General features: G+C 42.0%; 2 protein-coding genes across 2 annotated transcripts in view; one reads left to right on the forward strand and one right to left on the reverse strand.

The window, feature by feature from the left end:
* Positions 1–1,977: 1,977 nt before the first annotated feature.
* march11 (membrane associated ring-CH-type finger 11) lies at positions 1,978–19,016 on the forward strand. The gene is made up of 4 exons (XM_014474825.2): positions 1,978–2,961; positions 15,019–15,174; positions 15,700–15,892; positions 16,832–19,016. The coding sequence occupies exons 1-4, from the start codon at positions 2,611–2,613 to the stop codon at positions 17,152–17,154; spliced, it is 1,023 nt and encodes a 340-aa protein (XP_014330311.1). The 5' UTR covers positions 1,978–2,610; the 3' UTR covers positions 17,155–19,016.
* Positions 19,017–21,936: 2,920 nt separating this feature from the next.
* Positions 21,937–25,748, reverse strand: part of myo10 (myosin X) — a 109,682-nt gene continuing 105,870 nt past the window's right edge. The window contains exons 36-41 of the mRNA XM_023335262.1: positions 25,262–25,469; positions 24,633–24,769; positions 24,424–24,544; positions 23,788–24,261; positions 22,422–22,613; positions 21,937–22,340 (exon numbers count right to left, since the gene is read on the reverse strand). Coding sequence (XP_023191030.1) covers positions 22,230–22,340; positions 22,422–22,613; positions 23,788–24,261; positions 24,424–24,544; positions 24,633–24,769; positions 25,262–25,469 — 1,243 coding nt within the window. The 3' untranslated portion in view covers positions 21,937–22,229. The remainder of the gene's footprint in view (positions 22,341–22,421; positions 22,614–23,787; positions 24,262–24,423; positions 24,545–24,632; positions 24,770–25,261; positions 25,470–25,748) is intronic.

Genomic DNA, 25,748 nt, shown 5'->3' on the forward strand with positions numbered 1-25,748 from the left:
TAATCTTGTGAGATCAAAGTCAGAGTTTAGTCAAAATTTGGAGGAAAAAAAACGTCCGAATTTGGAAAAAGTCCGAATTTGGAAACCAATCCCAGAAAGTTTCAACACAAAACTTGGAAATTTATGAGCTTGAAAAGCAGAAAATATTTTACTTTTGAAACTCAGACAATTTTCTATTTCTGAATTCAGAAAATTTTCAGGTTTTTTTTCAACATGTTTGAATTTGTTTTCTGGCAGATTTCTGAATTTTGAACTCAAGAAATTTTCTAATATTTTGTAAAAATATTTCTGACATTAACATAATTTTTTTCTCTTTTGAGCCCAGAAATGTCAAATATATTTCTAGAAAATTTCTGAGATTAATTCTGAGTTTTGGTGGAAATTTAGTCCTTTTTTCTATCTACAGCTTCACATCTGTTGAGACTGAAAGAATAGTTTCAGATTAAAGCAACATCTGGCATTTCATAAAGCTTGTCTAGATATTCATTTATATAGATATACACACATAGTTCTAGTTTAAGTAAGATGGAACAGTGAAGTTCTAATTAGTGCAATATAAGAAACTGAATAAAGAAAAAATTCACTCATATAGAACTGAAAACTGAATCCAGGAGCTGAAGTAATAATAGTAATAATAGTGATATTAGTGATAATAAAGATATTAGTGATAATAAAGATATTAGTGATAATAGTGATAATAGTGAGTTAGTTCTCATCCCTTCTTCAGTCTGCATGATCCCGGTCTCCCTCTGAGCCCTGGGGACCTGGTATTGATCGGCGCTGTGTAGGTAGTGATTGGACATGAGTGGATAATTTCCTTTGCTACATTAGAGTCCATTACTGGACCCGCTCTCCGGAAAGTGAAAGACATCCTCAAAAGAAAAAAAAAAACGACAGAGAATGTTCTTGGAAATGGATTCTTCTCACAGAAATAATTTAACGTCTGAAGATCCTCAAAGTTTCTCTTCAGGTTCGGAGACGATGACGGAGTGAAGCGGCGTGGAGATTCCTGCTGGAAACGCTTCATTTAGCTAAACCCAGCTGGTCTTTCCCATTTATTCAGAGGAAACTTATAACAGACTTTAATTTCGAGAGGCAGCGCCACACAGCTGAATGTTTACTGGGGTCCGATGAGAAAAACCAGAACACAGTACAGGGGAGATGAAGCAGGTCAAAAATGTAACAAATTAACTGTTGGCTTTGCTTTGGAGGCTGATGTTACCAACACAAGAAGAAGAAATTATTTGAGGATTTGGTCTAATTAGACTTTTTCACCTGCTGATGTAACTTCTGACATAAATACTGAGAAATTGTTTCTTGTGATAAACACGGATTAGAGTCTGGAAAACGAATCATTTAAAATCTGGTGAGTCTGGAAAGATGGACTCCAGATTTAATTCTCCTTCCAGGTTTGTGTTTTTGTTTCCATCCAATCAGCTTCCAGTGTTTATTTATAGAAGTCAAAAAGGAGCAACAGGAACCCAGAGCAGGAACATCGGCTGTCTGACCTCACAGGGTTCGGTTTGTGCAAGCCTTAGCTTCACAGCTAACTTTTAAAAATGTCGAGAAAATGACTGAGAACTCAACTGTGACCTGCAGAACTGGTACAGACGGCAGAAAAAACTTGGAAATTTGAACTTTTTTGTACTTTTTGAGGCGTATGGGAACACAGTACAGGCGTGCCTCTGTTATCGATGTCATCATTTACATACACGGCTGCTAAATACAGAAAATGCTAACTACATTTTACACCATATTCTGGCGCCCCCTCTAGGGCAGCGCCCCTGAGGGTTTACCCATAAACACAGTCACTTCCAATAACTTCCAGAAACTCCTGAATTTGCGGCCAAATTTAGTATTTAGTTATTCAGGTCTTAATTCCTCCGCTGGGTGAAAACTGGTTTGTTTTGGATGTTTTGAGGTCTGAGCAGCAGCTGATGATGATGATGATGATGATGATGATGATGATGATGATGATGATGATGATGACAGCATCTGCGCGCCTGCAGGTGACTCCTTTAAGACCAGGGGGAGGAAGAGGAGGAGGAGGAAGAGGAGGAGTGCAGCGGGTCGCCACGTTTCACCACATTACATTTTCTCTGCCCGGTGACCTGGAGCCTCTTCCTGCTGGTCCTGATGCCGCCGCCGCCGCCGCCGCTGCTGGGGCCATGAAGCAGCTCTTCCCTCCCTCTGGTTGCCTCGGGAAACTCGCCTCCTCCATCATATTAATGGGATAATAATGTGATTGATTGGTCATTTCCGCGGAGAAATGCTGTTTGCTGCTTCCTGAGAGCGCAGGGTCTTCAGAGAACGTTCCTCCTGCTGGTGAGGAGGAGCCGGACAGGCAGGAGATTCATTCAGGTTTTATTTCCCAGCTTCTGCTCCGAGGAGGAGGAGGAGGAGGAACATGGAGCGCCTCCGCGGCTCTCCGGAGCGCATCAGGCGGTTCCAGCAGCGGGAGCTTCCGGCTGCTGATGTGCAGCTCTGCGAGCGGACCGAGCTGTAGCGGAACCGAACCGAGCCGGCTTTCAGCGCGTCGCAGTGGAGGAGGGGGGGAGGAGAAGGAGGAGGAGGCATCTATGCAATTTTATTTTGACTTTGCATTTTATTATGAGCGCAGAGGAGGGAGATGCTGGACCGGCGGCGGGAGATCCGGCCGCCAAGCAACGCCTCACCTGGGAGGAGAGCGACCCGCTCGGCTCCCAAGGACGTCCGCAGCCCGGCGGCGAGGAGGAGCCGCAGCCGGGAGAGGATGAGGATGAGGAAGAGGAGGCAGAGGGCCGCGCGCGTGCGGCTGACGCTGAGAAAATCAGCGGGGAGGAAAACGGGGGCAACACTTCCAGCGAGGAGGGGGCGGTGGGGGGCAGATGTGGCAAAACGCAGGCGATGCCTTCAACCTGCAGCAGCGAGACGTGCATCCCGACCCCGAGCTGCAGGATCTGCTTCCAGGGAGCGGAACAGGTAGGCTGCTGGTTCTACTGGGTCTGCTGGGTCTGGTCGCACATCTGTCACCTGCTCGACCCGATCAGATCTCAAACTGCGGTTCTGTTGGTGGTGAAGTGAGGCTGAAGGTGAGCGTGCTGCCCTGTGATTGGCTGACGGCAGCAGCTCGTGCCGTTGAGGTGAAGCTGCTGATTGGATACTTTCAGTTCTGCTGAGATCAGAGGAACCAGAAACACGAACCCAAACATTCACTGCTGGAAGTCGATGCCTATAACCTGTCTGAAGTGACCTCTGACCTCTCTGATTTACCATAGCAGCTCGTTGAAGACATTATTTTATAAATTAGAATATGATAATTGAATTTATTGTTATTATACAGACTGAGAAAGCCAAGGTAGTAACTAAAGACAGAGCAAAGACAAAGTGTGTGTAACTATATAAAGACATATGTCTATATATACTAAATAAGCCGTTTGTACTTAAATACTCCAATAGGTGTTTATGTATATTTCCATGTTTATTCCTATACCTATAGGTTTATACCTACATCTACAGATATATCTATATATAAAGTAGGATGTTTGTATACATATAAACGTATATATAAAGAGAGAGATGCTTAATTCTCTAGATGTATAGATCTATATATCTAGAGATTCATGGATCACATATCATATGTTGTTCACCTGTTGTTCTAGACGTACATCAGTATAACCATAGAATCACTGTGAGAGTTCTGGATGGTTGTTTTTATATCGGGAAGAAATCTTTAAAAATTATTAAAATGAATAACATTTTTAAAAACTGAAAATGTGTAGGAGGCGTTTGCAGTAAGATTAAAGATTTAATTAGTCCATCGTTTACAGAGCCTCGCAAAAGTCGTTCTAACTTTCTGAACTTTTCACTTTGTGTGACGTAACATTAGGGACGAGTTTTTAATCACATGGTTTATCATCCATCAGGATAAGATTGTCATTATTATCAAGATTTTGATTCTTCAGAATGATAAACTTGGGTGCAGATTATCGTAAAATAAGTAAGAAAGTCATAAAATGTGTTGTAAAACCCTGAGCTGCAGGGTATCCGTCACATCAGAGGTGCAGGACAGCGACCCAACCATAATCAGGTTAAAATCTCATCCCAAAGTGACGCACCAATTTGTCTGCCCGTCTTCCTGAAAGCAGATGGACAGACGTGGACGTGCAGGGAGAAATGGACCGTCAGTCCAGGATGAAACCTGAGATGCTGCAGGCCTGTGACAGCAGATGAGGGACGATTCATCGCTGCCACGGCTGAAGGGAAGCAGGAGAGCAGGCAGCAAACGCCTAAGTGGACATCCTGTCTTCCCAACGTGGGCTCCAGCCTGTTAGCGGATCAAATCTAATAACTCCGCCTCCGGGTCCAGACTCATGGCTGCTGTGAAGGCCTGGAGGCTGGGAAAAGCTTAGTTACCTGCTTTTTAAAAACTCTGATAAAATCCACAGCTTGACTTTTTCTGCTGCCTAAAGTTGCATCATTAGATCAGTTTGATGAATTAAACTGTAGCTTTTCCTTTAGCATTCACATGTGACAAACTTTTGATCTATTCATTAAAATGCAACATTGCTGTCAATAAAAGCCAATATTTCATCTTTTATTATAAAATGAGCTTTTTGAGATTTTTTTAATTGATTCCAGAACTGACATTTAGAGGTTCTGAGGTTCAGTTAGATCACTTATAAAACTATCCATCTACACCTTGTAAAACTTTTCATACCTCCATAACATTTCCTCATTTTGTTTAGTTACAACCACAGACTTCAATCTGTTTTACTGGAATGTTATATGATGGATAAACACAAAGGAGTAAATCGGTTTAAACATTTTTACATGTAAACGTCTCCACAGTGAAGCATGGTGGTGGCTGTGTCATGCTGTGGGTTTTATCAGCAGGAACATGTCAGAGTTGATGGGCAAGACAAGAAAATATGGTGAAGATAATATGGAATTTCTTAAGCTCTGAGCATATTGGTTAGCATGGCCTAGTCAAAGTCCTGAGGTAAAGTTTGTGGTAATAGTTGAAAACAGATATTTACAGGTGCTAGCAAACCAAACTGGGCCCTCCAACTGCCAAATTACGGGAAAGAATTTTTATTTTCGACAAAGATTTCTGAATAAAAACGTAGGCTTGATGTTTAGGTTATGAAAAATGTTTTTATTTAATTTAGTAATCATCCTCGCAGTAGCAGGAAAAACTCTTCCATCTCTCTCCAGTAAACAGAAACGTTTAGTTTAGTTTTTACATTCTGATGAAAAAGGAAGAGGCTCAGATGATGTCATCAGTGATGGCCAGGAATGGATGTGATGTCATCGATGACATCACAGGCTGTTACCTCAGAAGCCTTTGAATAAAAGAGCTGTTAGCTTAGCGCAGCATTGCTACCATGGCACGTAGGCGACGTCGTAGACGACGCTCCTCCTACAGACGCAGGAGGAGGCGCTACTACAGGCGAAGGAGGCGCCGCAGCGGCTACTATCGCCGTAGACGCAGGAGATACCGCCGGCGTCGTTATTACTAGTCGCTAACGTTGACCATGTAGCAAGCAGTTAAAAAACCACTAAAAAAATATAATAAAACAATTTAGAAAAAAAAACAACCAAAAAACAAAAAAGACTTTTTTTATTTCTGAATTGTTTTATGATTTTTTTAAAAGTGCTTCCTAAAATATTGCACATTAAAACATTTGAGGCACAGCAAGATATGAGTGACATCGCAGACGTTCATGATTGATGTAATCTATCCAAAGATTTCAAATGCCATCTGCTTTTTGCTTAAACCCGTTGCTAAGATGCCGGGTGAAACCCTCCACAGACGGCGCTCCACGCTGTCTTAGAAAAACACAGAAAGTTCCCAATCCACGGAAGAGACATTCAACCAAAATGATCTAAACAGGGGCACAACTGCATACTTTCTGAGGTATGCGAACATGTCATCTGTCCCCCCCGCCCCCCCTGCCCCCCAACGGCATAAACTTTTACAACTCATTTTTAACTAAAGTATCAATAATAATAATAAATGTACATATATGTGAATAAATTGGTGCCTACAGGGCAATTAAAAAACAATGAAGAGACATTCAACCAAAATGATCTAAACAGGGGCACAACTGCATACTTTCTGAGGTATGCGAACATGTCATCTGTCCCCCCCGCCCCCCCTGCCCCCCAACGGCATAAACTTTTACAACTCATTTTTAACTAAAGTATCAATAATAATAATAAATGTACATATATGTGAATAAATTGGTGCCTACAGGGCAATTAAAAAACAATGAAACAAAAAACAAGGCAATATTTCATCATTTAACATATAAATGAGCCAAAGAGACACAGGCTAACGGTTCTGTTAGCTTGTGTCCAGAACAGCTGCAGGTCTGAGGCTTTTTGTTAGCATGTTTTCTATCATTCTTATAGTTTGATAGGAAACCTGACCCAAACTGGCAACCTACATTAATAAAATGGTGAAATAATATTGACCACAAAACCCTATTTATAAAAGATATCAACGTTTTTCCTACACAATCCTAACAAACTTTTTAATGTCGAAAAAAATAAACGGTTCCTAGTCTACACAATATTTATTAATTTATTTATTAATCTATTTGTATTTTAAATAGTCATTTATATTATTTTTAGGTCTCAGGAAATGACTGAGGGATGAAGAGACTGATGTCTGGTTCTTTAGGTTCTTTAGGTTCTTTAGGTTCTGCGGTTCCTCTCCTGACCCATTCTGTCTGATATCAAACAACCTACTGAATATCGCCGACATATTTGTTTTAAGCCCTTATTAAACGTCACTATGGTTGTTTAGCCTGTATCTTCCCAGATACAGTCCTAAAGTAAAACGTTTTTGCCAGAGGTTTTACTTTAGGACGGTGTTTTATCGGGCGGACATTTTAAAAAGACGAGGGTTGACAGCAGCTCACTGCGGCTGCGTAGTGTCCGTCTCTAGGTAACCATGACAACAGTGTCAGTTCGCGGGGTAATATTTAGGTCCCGAAACGACCATTTAACTTACCCTAATATTTCCTCTGTTTTGTTTTGGTCATTATTATTATAATTATTGTTGAGGTGTGTGTGGTAGGTCCGTCTATCAGACATTTGTAGCCATACGGAATAAATCGCGTCCCGTGTTGGACAACAACAACCGCCTGTCATTGTAGCCTAGCTTAAGCTAACCTGAATATTTACAGCTCTCTTGTTGATACTCTGACTTTACTCACCTTCTGTCTTTCAACCACTTTGAAAAGCTTTTCTTCGTCTCTCCAACATCTTTATACTTCCCCCTCTTCCGTTTTCTGTTTTGTGCCCCGGAGTTTTTTTCTGCCGCCCATCTTTAGCTCCCTGTTGTCGAGGCTTTACTACAATTCAAATTTAAAAGAAAAACCGCGGCGGTAGGAGGGGCGGGGCGAATAATCTCTGCTGTTATGTTCATAAAATGCTCGCTAGAAAAAAAAAAACCCGCATCGTTTTTGCGCCCCTCTAGTGCGGCTACCATTCTGATGAAAAAGGAAGAGGCACCGATCAAGTCTGATGTCATCAGTGATGGCCAGGAATGTATGCGACGTCATCGATGACATCACAGGCTATTACCTCAGAAGCCTTTGAATAAAGGAGCTGTTAGCTTAGCGCAGCATTGCTACCATGGCACGTAGGCGACGTCGTAGACGACGCTCCTCCTACAGACGCAGGAGGAGGCGCTACTACAGGCGAAGGAGGCGCCGCAGCGGCTACTATCGCCGTAGACGCAGGAGATACCGCCGGCGTCGTTATTACTAGTCGCTAACGTTGACCATGTAGCAAGCAGTTAAAAAACCACTAAAAAAATATAATAAAAACAATGTTTAAGAAATAAAAATAAAGATTAAAACTCTGGAGGCACAAATGATGTCACAGATGTTAGCCAGCCATTCCTGAGTGATGTCATCTAAACATGTAGCATTTTAACCAGAAATAAGGAAAAATGTAAAACATAATCATTCAATATTGGAGTAAGTCCAACATTTAGTGATTTGTGTATTTATAAATGCAGTATGTAGGCTACATGTGTTCCTCTCCTCCATTTGGTTAAATAATTCAAATTTGTTGGTGTATTTCTTGAGTGAAAGAAAAAGAGCTGCATGCCTGGAGACAGATCTTTCACGGTTCCCGTTTTATAACTGAGTTTTGCTAACTCTGTTATTGCTTTTATCTATTGACCACAGTCGGCTTTGGTCAGAAATCCAACTGGACATCAGCAGATTTTAAACCGCTAACTGCACACATGTCAAACATAAGGCCCGGGGGCCAAATCCGGTCCGCCGCAGCTTTCTGTGTGGCTGAGGGCCACATAAATATAACTTTAAAGATAAAGGTTGTGTGTTTAAATATATTTTATCAATTGAATCAAACCTTAAATGTTATTTATTTTCAAGAAGCAGTCATTGAATGCAGAAACAGCTATTTATTAATATTTAGTTTAGTTTAGAACTGAAGGATTTCCTTGTTTAACACAGCAACAACAACAAAAAAACGTTTTAAATTAAGCTAATCTACTATTCTGATGAAAAAGGAAGAGGCACCGATCAAGTCTGATGTCATCAGTGATGGTCAGGAATGGATGTGATGTCATCGATGACATCACAGGCTGTTACTTCACAGGCCTTTGAATAAAAGAGCTGTTAGCTTAGCGCAGCATTGCTACCATGGCACGTAGGCGACGTCGTAGACGACGCTCCTCCTACAGACGCAGGAGGAGGCGCTACTACAGGCGAAGGAGGCGCCGCAGCAGCTACTATCGCCGTAGACGCAGGAGATACCGCCGGCGTCGTTATTACTAGTCGCTAACGTTAACCATGTAGCAAGCAGTTAAAAAAACACTAAAAAAATTTAATAAAAGCAATGTTTAAGAAATAAAAATAATAATTAACATACTGGAGGCACAGATGATGTCAGGTCAGATGTTATGATCTGATGTTTTCCAATTGCTGGTCTGAAGGAGCAGAGTGGAGGCTGCAGCTCTGAGGAGGAGCTCTGTCCTCCCAGGTTCAGGGTTAGGGTTGCACACCTGAGGAGGAGGAGGTGTTTTTGCACAGCTGAATGGTTGCCATGGAGACTGAAGGATTTCTCCAACATGCATGATAGAATCAAAAACATACTTCAGTTAGGGGTTTGATGAGGGAATAACATTATAACATGACGTTAAAATGTTAGTCCTGCTAACCCGAGAGACTGTCAAACTGAAGGCCCGGGGGCCAAATCCGGCCCGCTATAGATTAACTAGGCCTTGTCTTGGTAGGTTTACAGTTCAGTTTCTGGATGATAGATAGTTTTTGTGGTGCTAGTGGCTTGTATTTTTTGTGACAGTAGGCAGACAGGAAAGAGGGTGAGGAGAGGGGGGAAGACATGCGGCAAAGGCCGCCGAACCTGCGACGTCCGGGTCGAGGACTAAGGCCTCCAAACGTGGGGCGTGCTAACCCCCTGCGCCACCACAGCACAGCCCGGGGAAATCTGTTTAAATCATAAATCCACAGCTTCTCCCTGACCTGCCTGCTGTGCTCCTTCATGATGCTGTTTGCTCCCAATAATCTGTGAGGCGTCACACAGCAGCTGGATTTCTACTGAGATTAGATTAAATTAGATTACATAACAGCTGGACTCCAGTCAGTCTTTAGCAATCATCAGGCAACTTCTGAAGGCAACTGGTTGCACTCAGAAAATGGGGCTGAATACGTTTGCATGTTGCACTTTTAATTTTTTTTACTTTAATCAAGTATAATTTTCTTCCTACTTCATGATTGTATATCACGTTGTGTTGACCTTTCACATAAAAGTCCAATAAACATGTTTATGTTTGTGGTTATAATGTGAACAAATATGGAAAAATTCAGGGGTCATGAATACTTTGGTAAGCCGCTGTGTGTTACATATATATAAATATGCAACGTACGTGTGTACGCTGCAACAGATTATATATTTATCTGTTCTGAAGGCCATGTTGTAGTTCCTAGCTTCGCCATCAGGTGGCGCGGCCGTTAGTGGGTGGTATTTGTTATCTCATATATAAAAAGTAGAAGAAGCCGTGCAGGTCGGCGGACGGTGTTTGAGGGTTTTGTGATTTTGTGCGACTGTGCGTCCATATGAGTGGTAGGTTACAGTGTATTTATGTTTGAGTGGCGTTATATGTGTATTTTAGTACTTTGAAGATTTTCTGTTGTTAGTTTTTTCTTAGAATAAGCGAAGGCTAGGCTAAGCTAATTTCTATTCTAAAATGGTAACCGTGTTATGTTTAGTTGTATGTATAGTAATGAAACAGACAAATAATATGATTATAATATGTTTATAAATGAGTATCTGTGTTCATGTATTTATTCATTGTTTTGTAGAACCACACACATCCGGCCTGTAACCCGGTTAACCTGCTGATTAAAGTCAAACCATCACCTGCCGCCATTATTGGCTCATCTGGGCCAATAATGGCGGCGCGCATTCTGCGGTCACCATTTTAACATTACAACATTCTCTATAGACATTTTTGAATTGTTTTATGATTTTTTAGTAGTTTTTTAACTGCTTGCTACATGGTTAACGTTAGCGACTAGTAATAACGACGCCGGCGGTATCTCCTGCGTCTACGGCGATAGTAGCCGCTGCGGCGCCTCCTTCGCCTGTAGTAGCGCCTCCTCCTGCGTCTGTAGGAGGAGCGTCGTCTACGACGTCGCCTACGTGCCATGGTAGCAATGCTACGCTAAGCTAACAGCTCCTTTATTCAAAGGCTTCTGAGGTAACAGCCTGTGATGTCATCGATGACGTCACATACATTCCTGGCCATCACTGATGACATCATCTGAGCCTCTTCCTTTTTCATCAGACTGTAATTTAGCTTCGTTTTAAGCTGCTTGTGATTTTATGCTAATTCATGTGGATGGTATTTTTTTAAGTTTAGGTGTTTAAGCAAATCCTTCCTCCTCTTTGTTGTGTAAAATAATGAAATTTGGTCTAAATGTAATTTTGCCCTTTAGTTCTCTCCTATTATAATAGTTAAAATAGATCCACTGTAATAAATCAGGAGTTTTCAGAGCCTCATTCAGATTTATTAAACGTAAATGTTACAAACATAAACCTCAGTGGATGTAACTTTATCGTATTAAATTACATTTATTCTGTTCCCAACAATTTATAAAGCTGAAAACAGGACAAATAGTTAAACTTACAGAGAAATCATCATGCTATGCTTTATTAGTGATGTGTTTATGCATATAGACATACACTCTGTACGTATACGAAGACATATACACGTAAACACCTTCAGGCTCATTGGAAATACAATGAGCCTCACATGAATGCATCTACAGCTGCAGCAGGAAGTGCATATTTTAAGAATCAGAAGTTATTTTCTAAAATTCCAGTAACAGGTTCCAAACTCCAGGACTCCATTGGGTGTCCACTGTAAAGAAGGACAATGATGCAAAATTCACATTTTGCACATTTTTGTATTGTCATTTAAGTCTCAACTGCTTCTCCAAATAGCCCAAATGTTTTTTTGTTGTTTTTTTTAAAAAAAAAAAAAACCAAACCATTTTTTGGCAATAAGTAAAACTTTTTTTGGTATCTGGAAAATGAGCGATTTCAAAAACCTCCAGGATTTAACATCACAAATCAGCAGGTGTTTACGTGTATGTCTTCGGAGACGTACAAACTGTTTATTATGTCATGAACATATGACATGATTCTTATTATAATTTTAATATAAATAGAAATTAAAAAGAAATGAATATTTCTTTTTAATTTTTATCAGTTTGGGACAAAATGCCGCAGCGTCCTGAGCTCCCGCCTGCCTGTGAACACGTCGGTCTCACCTCACATTTCACTTTAAATGAAGCTAAATTACTTTCTGATGAAAAAGGAAGAGGCTCAGATGATGTCATCAGTGATGGCCAGGAATGGATGTGATGTCATCGATGACATCACAGGCTGTTACATCAGAAGCCTTTGAATAAAAGGAGCTGTTAGCTTAGCGTAGCATTGCTACCATGGCACGTAGGCGACGTCGCAGACGACGCTCCTCCTACAGGCGCAGGAGGAGGCGCTACTACAGGCGTAGGAGGCGCAGCAGCGGCTCCTATCGCCGTAGACGCAGGAGGTACCGCCGTCGTTAGTCGCTCATGTTAAATATGTTGCCAGCAGTTTTAAAACCACAAAAAAAAATCTAAATATTGAGATTATTTGGGTAAGGAAAAAAAAATTATGATTTAAAACAAAAATATGAGGCACAGATAATAACAGGTCAGATGTCATGAGTGACATCACAGCTATTTATGATGTCAGCAGTATGTTTTCAGTCCAAAGACAATAATTTTGTTTAAAGCCACGTTACTGAAGTAATTAAACTTTTTAATGGTGCGGAATCAACTTTCTCTGCGCTGATTGAATAAAATGGTTCCTGCGATCGAAACAGGTATAATAATAATCTCCATAAATGTTACATTGAGCATCAAAAACTTAAAAAGTTGCTAAAACTTTGTTGATTTATTGTTATTTTTTGGAGCTGAGCATTAATGACATTATTATGACAGAAAATTATATTCATTATATTATATCATGACTCTTGTTAGCATGTCTGAAATCGTCTCCAACAGGATAATATTTATCACTATGTTGTATAATCTAAGAATAAAAAATAATCCACACGGTTTGACATGATGAACTAATGATTATTTCAGTAACTGATTATTCTAACGATTATTGGACAAAGAATTGTCAAAGTCTTCAGATTTTTCATTTAACCACTTCAGCCTTTTTTATTACTACATTACAAATACAATAAAAGATGAAAATAAGGTATTTCAGTTATTTAATTTAATCATTTTTATTTATTTAATTTAATTATTTTTTTAAAATAAGAGAATAAACATTTTATTGGCTAAAATGCATTTCTGTAGTGAAGTATTGATCATTTATATTAAGGTTTCCTTTAAACTCAACGTTTAAACAGAAAATGTGAAAAGTTGAGCCATTTCTGCTCCACTTGACGTCAGTACAACGTACAGCTGATTATTTTTTACAGTATTTAAATCAGGTGAAGATAAAACTGAAACTAGAAGAGCTCTGGGCAGACAAAGTTTATATCTAGATCTATCTATATAGATCTAGATATATATATAGTGCAGTTTTTACTTAATTACTGCTGTTTATTCGTTCAGCAAAAGGCTGTTTTGAGTTTGCCTTACTGAAGTTAAGGATTAATCCATCACTAAAGTAGTTGAGGATTATTTCAATAACTGCCTCATCACGGTTAATTCATTTAGTTCTGATAACTTTATCTGCTTTCAGACAGGGATCATAAATAAACTCTGTTCTCTGGGATCTTTAGTTTCTTACAAAAACACGACTTTTCATCAAACCGTCCTCCATGGCAGTCCGACCCGCCTGAACCAAAACCATCTGAGGCCGTTTTAAACCCACAAGGTTAATAAGACCAGATAAAAATCGAGCTCTCTGACCGCTGACCTTAATGTCCTGTTAATATGCCGGACACGGCCGGCCTGCGGGTCGGGCCTGCGGGTCAGGCCTGCAGGAACGTCTGCGCTGGAAAAACCTCCAGGAAGGAGGAAAGAGAAATAAATAGATAGGCTGTGATGATTAATGCCAGGCTGCGTCCTGCTGTAGCTTTGAGAAATGATCATTGATTTTACGCCCTCTGGTGGACAAGTTATGGGTTTGCTTTGATGGATCACCTGCTGGGGGAGAACGGAGGCTGGAAAACAAAGCATTTCTTAACGATGGGGAAAACCGGATCACGGAAACGAATGGAGGATTAATCCTGGGCAATCGATGGAAAGCAGACAGTTTCTCTCTGATTCTGAAGCTTATTGAAGGGGCTGGAGAAGCAAAATAATACACAAAAAACTGTAACTTTGATAGATGCAGATATTTGATCCAGCTTTCCATGACAGCAGTGAGGATTAAACATGGAAGGAATCAAGTTTGTTTCCTGAAAAAAGGAACTTCCTGACACGACCTGCTGCAGTCTGGAAGTCTGGAAAAAGGGGTTATTGTTCATTTATTTCAGATTTCACCAAGCCGCTCGCTTGTTTTCCTGCCTTCCAGACACCTGCAGTAACTGGAAACAATAGTTGCTCTGAATCATTTCTACATTCAGTGTCGTTCCAGAGTTTCTGTTCAGAGAGCGATGATGTAGCGTGTCTTTGTTAGCGCTTAGAGAAACTAACCAGGTATGACTGTCAAACTCTGCTAAACCAAAGAACTCTGCAGTCTGCAGCTTTTCATTTCACGTTTTGTCTTCTGGCAGCTGAATTCACCTCCCTGGAATCACCTGTTCAGTTCATCAACGAGCATCAGGAGGAAAATCTAAACGTTTGACTCTAGAGCCATGAGATTTCTAATTGTGCTGCAATAACAACAGATTTGTTTGGAGCTTCGTCACTTTAGAGGAGAAAGCATAAAAAGTTTGGATGAAATCAGGAGCAGACGTTGTGGAGCCACCAGATTATCACCCAGATTAACTCTCTGTTGCAGCAGTGAGATGCATTTTCCTTTTGTTGCTGCTGTTTGCTGAAACTTCACCCAAATATTGTAATTCTGGGGGATAACATTGAAAACTAACAAATTATTCTTTTTCTTTTACTCTGTCACCTTGTAACATTTGAAGTTGTGACTTTTGCCCCGTATTTTTTCTTTCTCCAGATAATCTCTCAGATTTTCTGTCAGGTTTATGTCTGGCTTCTGGATTTATTAAACTTTAATTTTAATCATAAAGTCATTATTTTGTCGGTCTGTGCTCAGACTCACTATGATGATAAAAAAAAAAAAACTCCACTTCTTCTTCATATTTCTAGAAAACACCTGAATGTTTTGGACCAGAACCGTTTGGTATTTAAAGTTATTCATAATTTCATCCAGTTGACAATAACTCCTGGATGATGCCGTCATGTGTGATAATAAACACACCTTAAGATGGATTTTGCTTCCCTGTTAACCAGCCTGTGTGTGTGTGTGTGTGTGTGTGTGTGTGTGTGTGTGTGTGTCGGGCCGCAGGGCGACCTGTTGAACCCGTGCCGCTGTGACGGCTCGGTCCGCTACACCCATCAGCAGTGTCTGCTGAAGTGGATCAGCGAGCGCGGCTGCTGGACCTGTGAGCTCTGCTGCTACCGCTTCCAGGTCATCGCCATCAACATGAAGAGACCGTGGCAGGTAAACAGGAAGTGCTAGAAACACGCAGAGCTGCAGCTTTCTGCTGAGTACTGGAGCTCAGTCTGACGTTATGTAAATTAAATTTGTGTCAGCATCACCGTTTTAAACATCCTAATATTCACATAAACTGTCTTTTCAGGTCCTAAAGTGAAACTCTTAGTTTGAGCTGATATTGAACTGAGCAGCGATTAAATGATAAAAGATAAATTCATGACTCAGCAGGTTTTGCAGAGTCTAAATAGAACGACTTTCAATTCTCACATATAAGTGAATTATGTTTATTAATTAATCTCTGAAGCCAGCTGGACGTTAAACAGGAGTTTTAAGCACTTTTACTTTTCAGGCTGTTTGTGAAACTTTCTTAAATCAATGCCTCGTTTTCCTTCTACCTCACTGCTTTTTGTTGCTACGTCACATAAAATCCCAATAAAATACATTAAAAAACTAAGGTTTTATTCCCAGTGTAGATGAATTAATGTCACGTTTGCGTAGAGATGTGAAGTTTCCTGTGTCCTGCGCCCCCAGTGGCAGCCCATCACCATCACGCTGGTGGAGAAGGTCCAGATCATCGCCGTGTTCCTGGGCTCGCTCTTCCTGGTGGCCAGCATCTCCTGGCTGCTCTGGTCGGCTCTCAGTCCGCAGGCCGTCTGGCAGCGCAGAGACGTCCTCTTCCAGATCTGCTACGGCATGTACGGCTTCATGGACCTGGTCTGCGTAGGTCCGTCCGCACGCTGAGGAACGAGTGGAACGTCAACACGTTCATTTTCATTAAATCATCGATTAGATTTTAATGCATTAATTAGCATGACCCTGATGACAGGGATAAACTCTCCGCCATCAGCACATTGAGCAGCATTGATTGGCAGCGCTAAGCCCCTCCTCCTCCATCTGTCCACAGACTCTCATAATAAACTGTCACAACATGGTGACAGTCTTTTTCAAATATGTAAAAAACATTTTTTTAAATTAAAGTTACAACTTTCATCTTATTATTCTGACTTTTTTTACGTTCTGGTAGTTTGGCTCAAAGCAGGTTTGTGTTTCATGAATGGTGTGAATTTTTGTCTTTTTGAAAAGTGATAGAAAATATTATCTTCTGTTCCACATCATATTTATATCACTGGAAAACAGGAAGAGATGGATTAATAATTAAAAGTTTAGTTTGTGTGGGCGTGCCGTGGTGGCGTAGCGGTCAGCGCGACCCGTATTTGGAGGCCTTGAGTCCTCGACGCGGCCGTCGCGGGTTCGACTCCCGGACCCACCGACATTTGCCACATGTCTTCCTCCCTCTCCTTCCCCCTTTCCTGTCAGCCTGCTGTCATATAAGGGACACTAGAGCCACAAAAGACCCCCTGGAGGGTAAAAAAATAAAAGTTTAGTTTGTACCTGGTCATTAAAAAAGGGTTAATTTTCCACGACAGAGTTTTAGAAAGTAATAGTAATAATAGTAAATGATAATGATCATTTAAAAATAATACTTAAAATATTAAAATAAAGTCAAAATATTAAGTTCTATTAATATTTCGAGAATAAAGTTGAAATGCTTGTAATTTATGTTGTGATTTTATTTTCATTTTTTAAGTAAGGCCCTAAATCAGTCGTAATAAAGCCGTTATAGAAAACATTGATTTATTGTGATTTCCTGTCGTTGCAACAGGCCTGATTGTCCATGAGGGGGCAGCAGTGTACAACGTGTTCATGCGCTGGCGGGCGGTGAACCTCCACTGGGACGTCCAGAGTTACGACAAGGCCAAGGACATGGAGGAGACGAGCACCGGCCCCTCCTCGCTGGGCCCCAGGACGCTCTGGTTGCCCCTGGCAACGTTCGGGCCCAGCGGGCCGCTGCACCCAACCCAGCTCGGGCCGCGGCCGTGGACCTGCCTCTGTCTGGCCCCGTTCTGCCCCGGGCTGGTGCCCGGAAACAGCCTGAGCCAGGACGCCGACTCGGGGGAGGTGGTCATCCGCGTGACGTCGGTCTGACCTCAGGTCATCCGCGTGACGTCGGTCTGACCTCGGTTGATCCGCGTGACGTCGGTCTGACCTCAGGTCATCCGCGTGACGTCGGTCTGACCTCAGGTCATCCGCGTGACGTCGGTCTGACCTCAGGTCATCCGCGTGACGTCGGTCTGACCTCGGGTCATCCGCGTGACGTCGGTCTGACCTCGGGTCATCCGCGTGACGTCGATCTGACCTCGGGTCATCCGCGTGACGTCGGTCTGACCTCGGGTCATCCGCGTGACGTCGGTCTGACCTCGGCAGGTGAAACTTTAGTCTGAACGTTCCTGCATTTATTGGTTGCTGCTTTTCCGGTGTTTGCGATGAATTGGGCTTGTAGTTTGTCCCCAAACCAGCCTCAGCCAGATAAAGATGGACGTGTTCGGTTGGCACTGTGACGTATTCCTCTCATCCATCATGAACAGTTTACATCGTAGCATCTAAGACCAAACTGTTGTGTTGCATCCGGGTTCTCTGGTACTTTAACGCCTCATCAGGAAGATCATTTCAGTCCAACTGAAGCACAAATCAGTCACTGTTTTAGATTCCTTTGAGGTCATCAGGACAAGCAGCTCCTAAAGGATTTAAATGAAAAAAACCACAAAAAGGTTGAAAAGTTTAGTGAAGTTTAGTCAGGAATTCGTTGGCTGTATTCAGACTTTAAGCACTGTGAGGCAGAACGACGTCAGAAACTCATTTTTCTTCTTCTCCGAGGAAACGACTCTTTTGGTTCTTGCGTTTCACCTGTCAGGTTGTAATAAAAATGTTTCTTCTGGCTCAGATTTGTAAAGGCACAATTTGGAGTTTGGTCTTTGACTAGGCCACTGCAACACTTCATCCTGCTAACTGCGTCCTGACATGGACGTGTCGAGCTTTCTGTGAATATTTTGCCTCTGGGATGATTAGCAGCTTCCTTAAATGATTTATTAACATAATAAACTTTCCCTCTGTATTCTGATGGACCTGAAACATTTAGGAAACGACCTCATAATTTTGAACCAGCCTGTGTGATCCAGAGAGTAACGATGATAAAACTCCTGCTTTTACAGACGGTTTAAGCTGCTGACGGTCAGTTAATCTGTGTGCTGGAGGTTAGAGTTATATCATTTTACAGAATGATGAATAGATTAGTTTTATGTTCTGACAGAGAAAATCTAAAGACTGAATCTCTTCATCATAACTTCTCTTCCATCTGCCACATTCCTGAGCAAAAACAAAATCTGAATCCATCTTAGTCACGATTGAGACGTTTTCTGCATGGAAGCAAAGATGACGAAGAAATCTTAAATAGTTTTTCAATTTAGTTGTTTTTTGTAAATCCCAGAAGAAATATGCGGGAAACAAAACTAAATTTCATTCCCGCTAAACCCTCGGTGCAATTCTGCAGGTGGCCACTAGAGACAGGCTGGAAAACATCTGCAGACTGAACTGGATCAGGCTTAGAAACAAACCGGATCTTTAGAAAAATGCTAAACTGATTATAGTTCATCCAAAAGAAGACGGCTGAGATTCAGAAGCCAGTTTGGCTTCAATGAGCACAAACTGACGGCAGAATGGTGTTGATTTTCATTTATGATCAGGAAGTCATTTATGTTCCTGTTTTCCTTCATCGGCTGGGATATGTTGCTATAGCAACGTTCGACATAAAAGTGTTGGGATAAATGAGACGTTTGGGCTCGCTGGGTTTTTGGTTCTGGGGGATTTTGGATCATTTTGGTTCTTTTGGTGCCTTAAGAGGCTGAATATTAACGTCTCATTGTGCAGCACAGATATGACTTGAATGTGACTGTATTTGTTTCCTTTGTATGTAACCTGGTTGTCATGTATAAAGAATGTTTGTACACAGACAGAGAAATGTGACTTACTTTCTTTAAGGCTCCAAACCATCAGTGAGATGGAAAACATGAAGAACCAGGTCCGACCCAAACGATCCAACTCTCTGGATGCTGCAGGCGCCGCTGATTATTGTTGATGTTAAAAAGTTTGCATTTTACTTTAAAAAAAACAAAACACTCCACTTTTCCTTGCAGAATAGTTTTAACCCGGCTGTTCGTTCAGCCTGCTTCCTGTTGTCAGACTGTTTCTTTACTCAGACCAGGATGTGATCAGTGGAGCTGAGATCAGGAGCATCAAACAAACTTCAGCTAAACGAAGTGAACTCATGATTTAACAGGGAAAGGGAACATTTTCTGGGTTTGTTTAGTTTGTCTCATTTTAAAACAATATAATTTTTTAATTTAATCTGGATATCTTTGTCAAATATAAAAAGTTTTTTTGAAAGAAAAAAAACGGAAGAAATTGGTAAGGAGACAAATTTTTCACTTTACGTTTTCATCCAGTCCAATGAAGAACAATATGGAGACAGAACTACTCACATCTCTGGACTAGAATATTCTGTAAACGTCCTAAATCAAGAACTTTTCAAAAACATGCAAAGTTCTGCACGTTTGTTCTTCCATTTGGGATCCAGCTGCTAAAAACAAACCAAGCTCTTAAAAAAGAACCAAAAATGAGTCGTAAATCAGCAGGCCCTGCCCGTTACCTAGCAACCACAGCGGAGCTACGCCGTAACCTAGCAACCAAAGCTAAGCTCCAGCGTTTGGCTGCTGGTTTTACTCTGCTGAACGGCGGCTGCTGGGAAAGACGAGTTTTGTTGTTGACTTGCGTCCAGAAGCCGCTGCGTTTTTGTTCAAAGATGTTCGCTTGTTTAATCGCGCGTCAGTTTGCAGCCATTTTAAAACGCGAGTGTAAAGGGGGGCGTGGCCAACGGCAGCTTATTTGGATTTAAAGTGACAGTCGCCCTAAAACTCATTCTGAAAGCTCTTTGTAAAATTGTAAAACCAACTTAAACACATTTGAATTTTTTTAAGGTTTTTTCCAGATTGTAATAAAACGTCTGACTAAATATTTTTATTTATTTATTGTAAATCAACACATAATTCTAATTCATATTCTAACACATAATGATAATTCAGATTTAAAAAGATACAAAAAAAGATGCAAGAGAAAACTGCTGGCATAATAAATCAGAAGGCAAAAACCTGAAATGTACAGTCCACATGATTATATCACATATAATATATATATATATATATATATTACATTACACATTCTACCAAAAAACAATCTGCATGTAAAACAGGAAGTGTACAGAATTTACAACAAGGCACTGAACTGTGGCAGGAACCTGCAGGTCTTGGTCTTTGGATGGATCTGCCGCCCGCGGAGCTCCAGGGAAACGTGGGAATGTTGCGCTGCCGGACCGGGTCCGGTGGAGCGGCTCAGTCAAGCTGAAGCAGAAACTGCACAACAGTCACCATAACTGTTACTTTACCCATGTTTACCACAATGTTCCCAAGTTTTTACCACTAATTTAGGAACCTTTCCTTTCAGAAATCTCAAAAGCCCTAAAAATGTTAGATTTTTGGATTTTCTGTGGTCCACAACAACAGATTGCCTAAAACTCAGTCAGGAAGCTTTAATATTTTGGGAACTGATTGCTTTGCATGAGGGAGAAGTTGCCGTTTCTGAGCTCGTGCAGCAGGACCGGTTCAGAAACATCGGAGCGCCGTTTTTATTCCTCAGCAGAACCTCGGACCAGATCGGAGTTCATCCGGATGGAAACAGGCACTTGTGATTTCTTCATTGTCTGCTAATAAAAGAATCAGAATCGGATTCAGGGTCGTTGTTTTGTTTGGGACGGGAAAGGAAAATACATTCAAACAGTCTCTTCTCTAAAGAAACAATTCATGACAGTCACAGTTCCACAGCCAGAAGCGTCTGAAACGGTAACGTCTCCTGGCGTGTCTTCTTGTCTTTCCCATGTTGAAGAGTAGCTAAAAGTCAGCAGAGACTCGATGAGTTCTGGTTTTCTTTGGTAGCTTTTGTTCCGTTCTTTTTTCTTTTGGGTAATATTTAGTTTCTTTCAGAAAGTTTCCTCCTGCCACTGGAATTGAACCGAACCACAATCCGCTTCTCTGAAAGCATCATTTCAGGTGGTCCAGATGGAAAATGTTACGTTTTTCTGATGAATTTTATTCCAGACTGATTGTTGATGAGAAGCACTTCCAGGTGGAAATACTCCGTTTGTGTAGAGACGCGATGCTTTGGTCTGAGCTCAGGTTTCCATGGAGACTGGCAGCTCGACTTGGACCCGGTGGAGAAACCTCAGAGGTTTTCTTTTTGCATAGCCTTCATGTTAGCCTTCATCCTTCATGCTGCAGGCTGAGTGAAGCTGGACCCACCTTCTTTAAATGAAATGAAACTGGTGTCAAACGTTTCTGCAGCAATAATTAAACGACGGGTTGATGTCTGGTGACCTTGGAAACTCTTTTCTATTAAAAATCTTAAAAATTATAACGGTACAAACAAACATTTTGATGCAAAATTCAGCACAAAAGAAGCACAATTAATTTATATCAATTTTTTTGATTTTGTTAAAGGGCAGGTTGACCTCTAGTGACCTCTGAAAAGCTAAGAAATCATCTTAAAAGTTAAAACAATACAAAAGATTTTGCTGCACGATTAATTTCTATCAGTTTTGGTCATGCGTGGGGTCAGAGGTCGCTCGGCAGATTTCTGTTGACCTCTGGAAACGTCTTTTTTTTTTTAAATCTTAGAAATGAAAATGGCAAGAACAGAAACATTCCTGCACAAATGCAGCACAATTAACTTAATTGACAGCATGTTATATTTTATTTTTATTTTATCTTGTCTACATTGCTACTCAGTGGTGGTTGTTATTGTGTCTTGTCTCTATGCTATAACTGCGAAATAATTTCCCTGCTGGGATGAATAAAGTAATTCTATTCTATTCTATTACATCCATTTTGTTTGATTTAATGTTGGGATAAAAATGGAAACTTTATTTATGGAAACTAGTTTTTTCTTAAAAATTATAACGACACAAAAAAACATTGCAGCGCAAACATTTGACACCTATTTCATATAATCTGAGGAAGGAGCGGGTTTCATCTCGACTCGGGTTCGGTTCTGGGTTCGGTTCTGGGTTCGGTTCTGGCCCTGCTCCGGCCTGCGGGCCCCTGAGGCTCCGTCCGGCTTCACCAGGCGCTGCCTTTGCTCTCATGGCTGCTGACCGACTGACTGTTGCTGTGGCGCTTCTTCACGATCATGCTGATGTACGCCTTCATGAGCTTGGCGATGTCCATGACCTGCAGGGGGCGACAGAGAGCAGCCATGAGCCACAGAAAGCTTTTCACAGGAGGCAGCAGGTGGAGTTCATCGGCACCGACCATCTGGGTCTCGAACACCAGCTCCCGGCCCTCCACGGCGATCTTGTAGGCGTTGGGCAGCGGCGCGCCGAAGGACAGGATGAGCTCGTAGGGGAAGACCTCCAGGGGCCACGGCTCGCCGCGTTTGTACACGGAGATGGACTCCCGGCTCACGCCGAGCCACAGCTCCGCCGGGAAGGCGCCGTCACGGCTCTGGAACCACAGAGGTCAGATGGGGTCACACGGTGTGCTCCATCAGCAGATAATGATTTCATCTTTATAATAATCACATTATGAATGAAGGCTTAGAATAAAACAAACAGAAAAATGAACTAAAACTCTGTTACACACAAAGCCTGAAGTCGGATTAATTAGTTAATTTATCGTTACCAATATTAATACATTTTCCTATTATTAGTAGTATTGTTATTTTTGTTAAAATTAATTATGTAACGAAAAACGTTTCTGCTTTTTTAACTCTGGACTCATTTATAGATTTATTTACAGATGAACATATTTCCATAAATATGCTTTTTATTATTTTATTTATTTTATAGGCCAGTCACATTAAATTTCTTAGAATTTGCTTATTATATAAATTATATATAATATAAATTGTTTATGGTTATATTTTAATTTTCCAATATTCAACACTTTAGATGCAGTTTCTGTTCAACAACTCAGCAATTTCCTCTCTGGGATCAATAAAGTTTATTCTATTCTATTCTATGTTTTTGTCTCTGCCGTATCAACAAAAATATGAATATTTAACGAACTGAACTGCTTATTATTTTTTGCACATTTCGTTTTCTTTGTTTCTTTAATCTTAATCATTTGATTTATTTATATTACAATAAATAAAACCCAGAGCTGCTCAGACTAGAGCAGTGGTGTCCAAACTGCGGCCCGGGGGCCATTTGTGGCCCCTGGAGTGATTTGTCTCTGCGGCACATGGAGCCGCTGCAGATGAGATGGACACGTCTTAAAATGATTTTAATGTGAGATTTCCATTTAAATCTGAAATGTTCAACACAAACAATTTTTCTTTCATCAGCAGATCAGAGCATGAAGTCAAAACCTCCTGAAACTTTTTACCCGAAACAAACGACAAAAGTTTTAAAAGATTTAAAAGTTTTTTAAAAGTTTAAAAGAAAAGCAAAATCAGCTCAGAGACCAACGAGACGAGACGACTGGGCTAAGAATGACATAAAGGGAAACATTAAGGCAAAAGTCAAACTAATGTTGGTTTGAGTAAAACATTTCTAAAAGGAGAAAATTCCCAATACTATTATTTTTAATAATATTATTAATATTACAAAGATCATTTCAGCCTGTTGATTTTGGGTGGGAAGCGTTTGGACCAGCGCAGCTTTAGCTCGGCGCTCACCTCCACGTTGAAGAGCGTGGATCCGTAGCCCTGCCACTCCTTGACCAGCGCCATGTACTTGACCATGGCCTGCTGCTGGCTCACGCCCTGCAGCTTCCTCCACTTGTCCAGGACGCTGGTCCGGACGGCGGCCGCCTCCTCCCTCAGCCAGGCCTCCAGGCTGTTCTCCTCCTCCAGCCTCTGCCGGCTCAGGGAGCCGCTCCGGAAGCTCCGCCGCAGCGTTCCCTCCAGGAAGCTGGAGCGTTTCCGCTCCGCCGTCCCCGAACGCTCCGCCACAGAGCCGGCGCCGGAAAACGTCTTGGCCGAGTTCTGGACCCGGGTCCGCAGTCGAGCCATGGGGAACACCTGGGACATCTCGGGCACGGTGCTCTGGGGGTTCTGGTCGCCCAGGAGGTACTGGAGCCTGAGGGCGGCCAGGAACTGGAGCGTCTCCTCCGGGGCCGGATAGTGGCCCTGGATCACTGCCTCATGGGCCTGAAACCAGACGACCCGTCAATTAAAACGATGCTGTAAGAAATCATCGCTACATTCAATCAGAAGCAAAATCCAGAGATTCATCTGAGAGTAAAATGACTGACTGGCGGTTTATGTGGAACATGGCAGATGTGTTTCATGAAACGGACTTTTGCTTTTCACCTGTTCGAACATGAAGGCGAACTCCACGCTGTCCTTGGGAACGCCGTCCGTGTCCAGGAAGCAGTACAGTTTGAAGTACAGCCTCCAGCCCGTGTTGCTTTCCTCTGAGCTGGCTGAAAGTCTGCGGAGCAACGATTCAGAACATTAACTGGACCCACAGAAGAGAAAAATCATTTAGGTCAGACTGAAACTCACACAGAGGCTCTTACTTTTCAAACTTGGCGAGAACGTCGGCCACCACGGTCCGGCTCTCGATGGCTTTCTCTGAGGCGTCGTTGTGTTCGAACAGAGCGAACATGTTCCTGCTGTCCTCCATGGCCAGGCCGCGGATCAGCTTCTCCACCACCTGGCAGACGGACGCAGTGGGATGAACGTAGAAATAAGAACATCTTTCTGATTAACTTCTGGAACTTATGGCTTTTAGCCAAAGACAGAAGAGAAATCCAACAACAGCTCAAATCTGACGAGACTCTAATTCAGTTTCCATCTGGTGAAGAAGGAAGTTGCTCTCAGCGTCTTCAGAGGTTTGTGTGTCGTTTCCTTCTGTGTTCTTGGTGCAGCGCCCCCACAGGCCAGGAGGGGAACAGGTTGGTTTGACTCAGAGCAGATAAAGTGAACTGCAGATGGAACAAATTCTGGTCCCTAATTGATCCGAGTTTCCTGGACCATCAGGAGGAAAAACAACCAAAGTTGAATCCTAACAGCCGTTCCTGACCAATTACTTGGAACTAATCTATGACCAAACTGAGATTTGATCGTTTCTGTCAGAAAGCATCAGTGGACTTGTGATGGTAAATCGGTTTTGGATGTTACTGATGATGTTGGGTGAGGAACCCACCTCCCCTGCAGTGGTGTGTGAGTTGATGGTGATCTTGCAGGAGCCTCCGCCGTGGCAGTGCACTGTGGTGCTCATGTCCTGCCGGGCCACGATGGAGCGGATTTCCTCCTGCGACGGCACGTTCTCCCTGGACCGAGTCTTCTTCAAGGAGTCGAAGGCGAAGGCGGCGTAGCGGTCCATCTCTGAGGCGGGGAAGAGCTCTCTGGTCCTGCAGAGAGATCACATCCAGGTCACAGGTCAGACGTAAACTACACGGGTAAAACAAACCCATCTAGACCTATGATCTGACAATGCAGAATTTAAAGGAGACCTGTCAAGCATTTTGAATGTTTTTCCATCTCAACTTGACTAGAAAAACTCAAACAGGGCTTCCAGCCGAAAGGCTTAAAAGAAACATCCAGTTATTTTTCTGGTGTCTGGAAAATGAGCCGTTTCAGGACGGAATGTAACGTCACAAATCAGCAGGCTCAGCCTGTCGCCTAGCAAC

This window comes from Xiphophorus maculatus, chromosome 6, assembly GCF_002775205.1.
Source record: "Xiphophorus maculatus strain JP 163 A chromosome 6, X_maculatus-5.0-male, whole genome shotgun sequence".
In the NCBI taxonomy this organism is placed as follows: domain Eukaryota; kingdom Metazoa; phylum Chordata; class Actinopteri; order Cyprinodontiformes; family Poeciliidae; genus Xiphophorus; species Xiphophorus maculatus.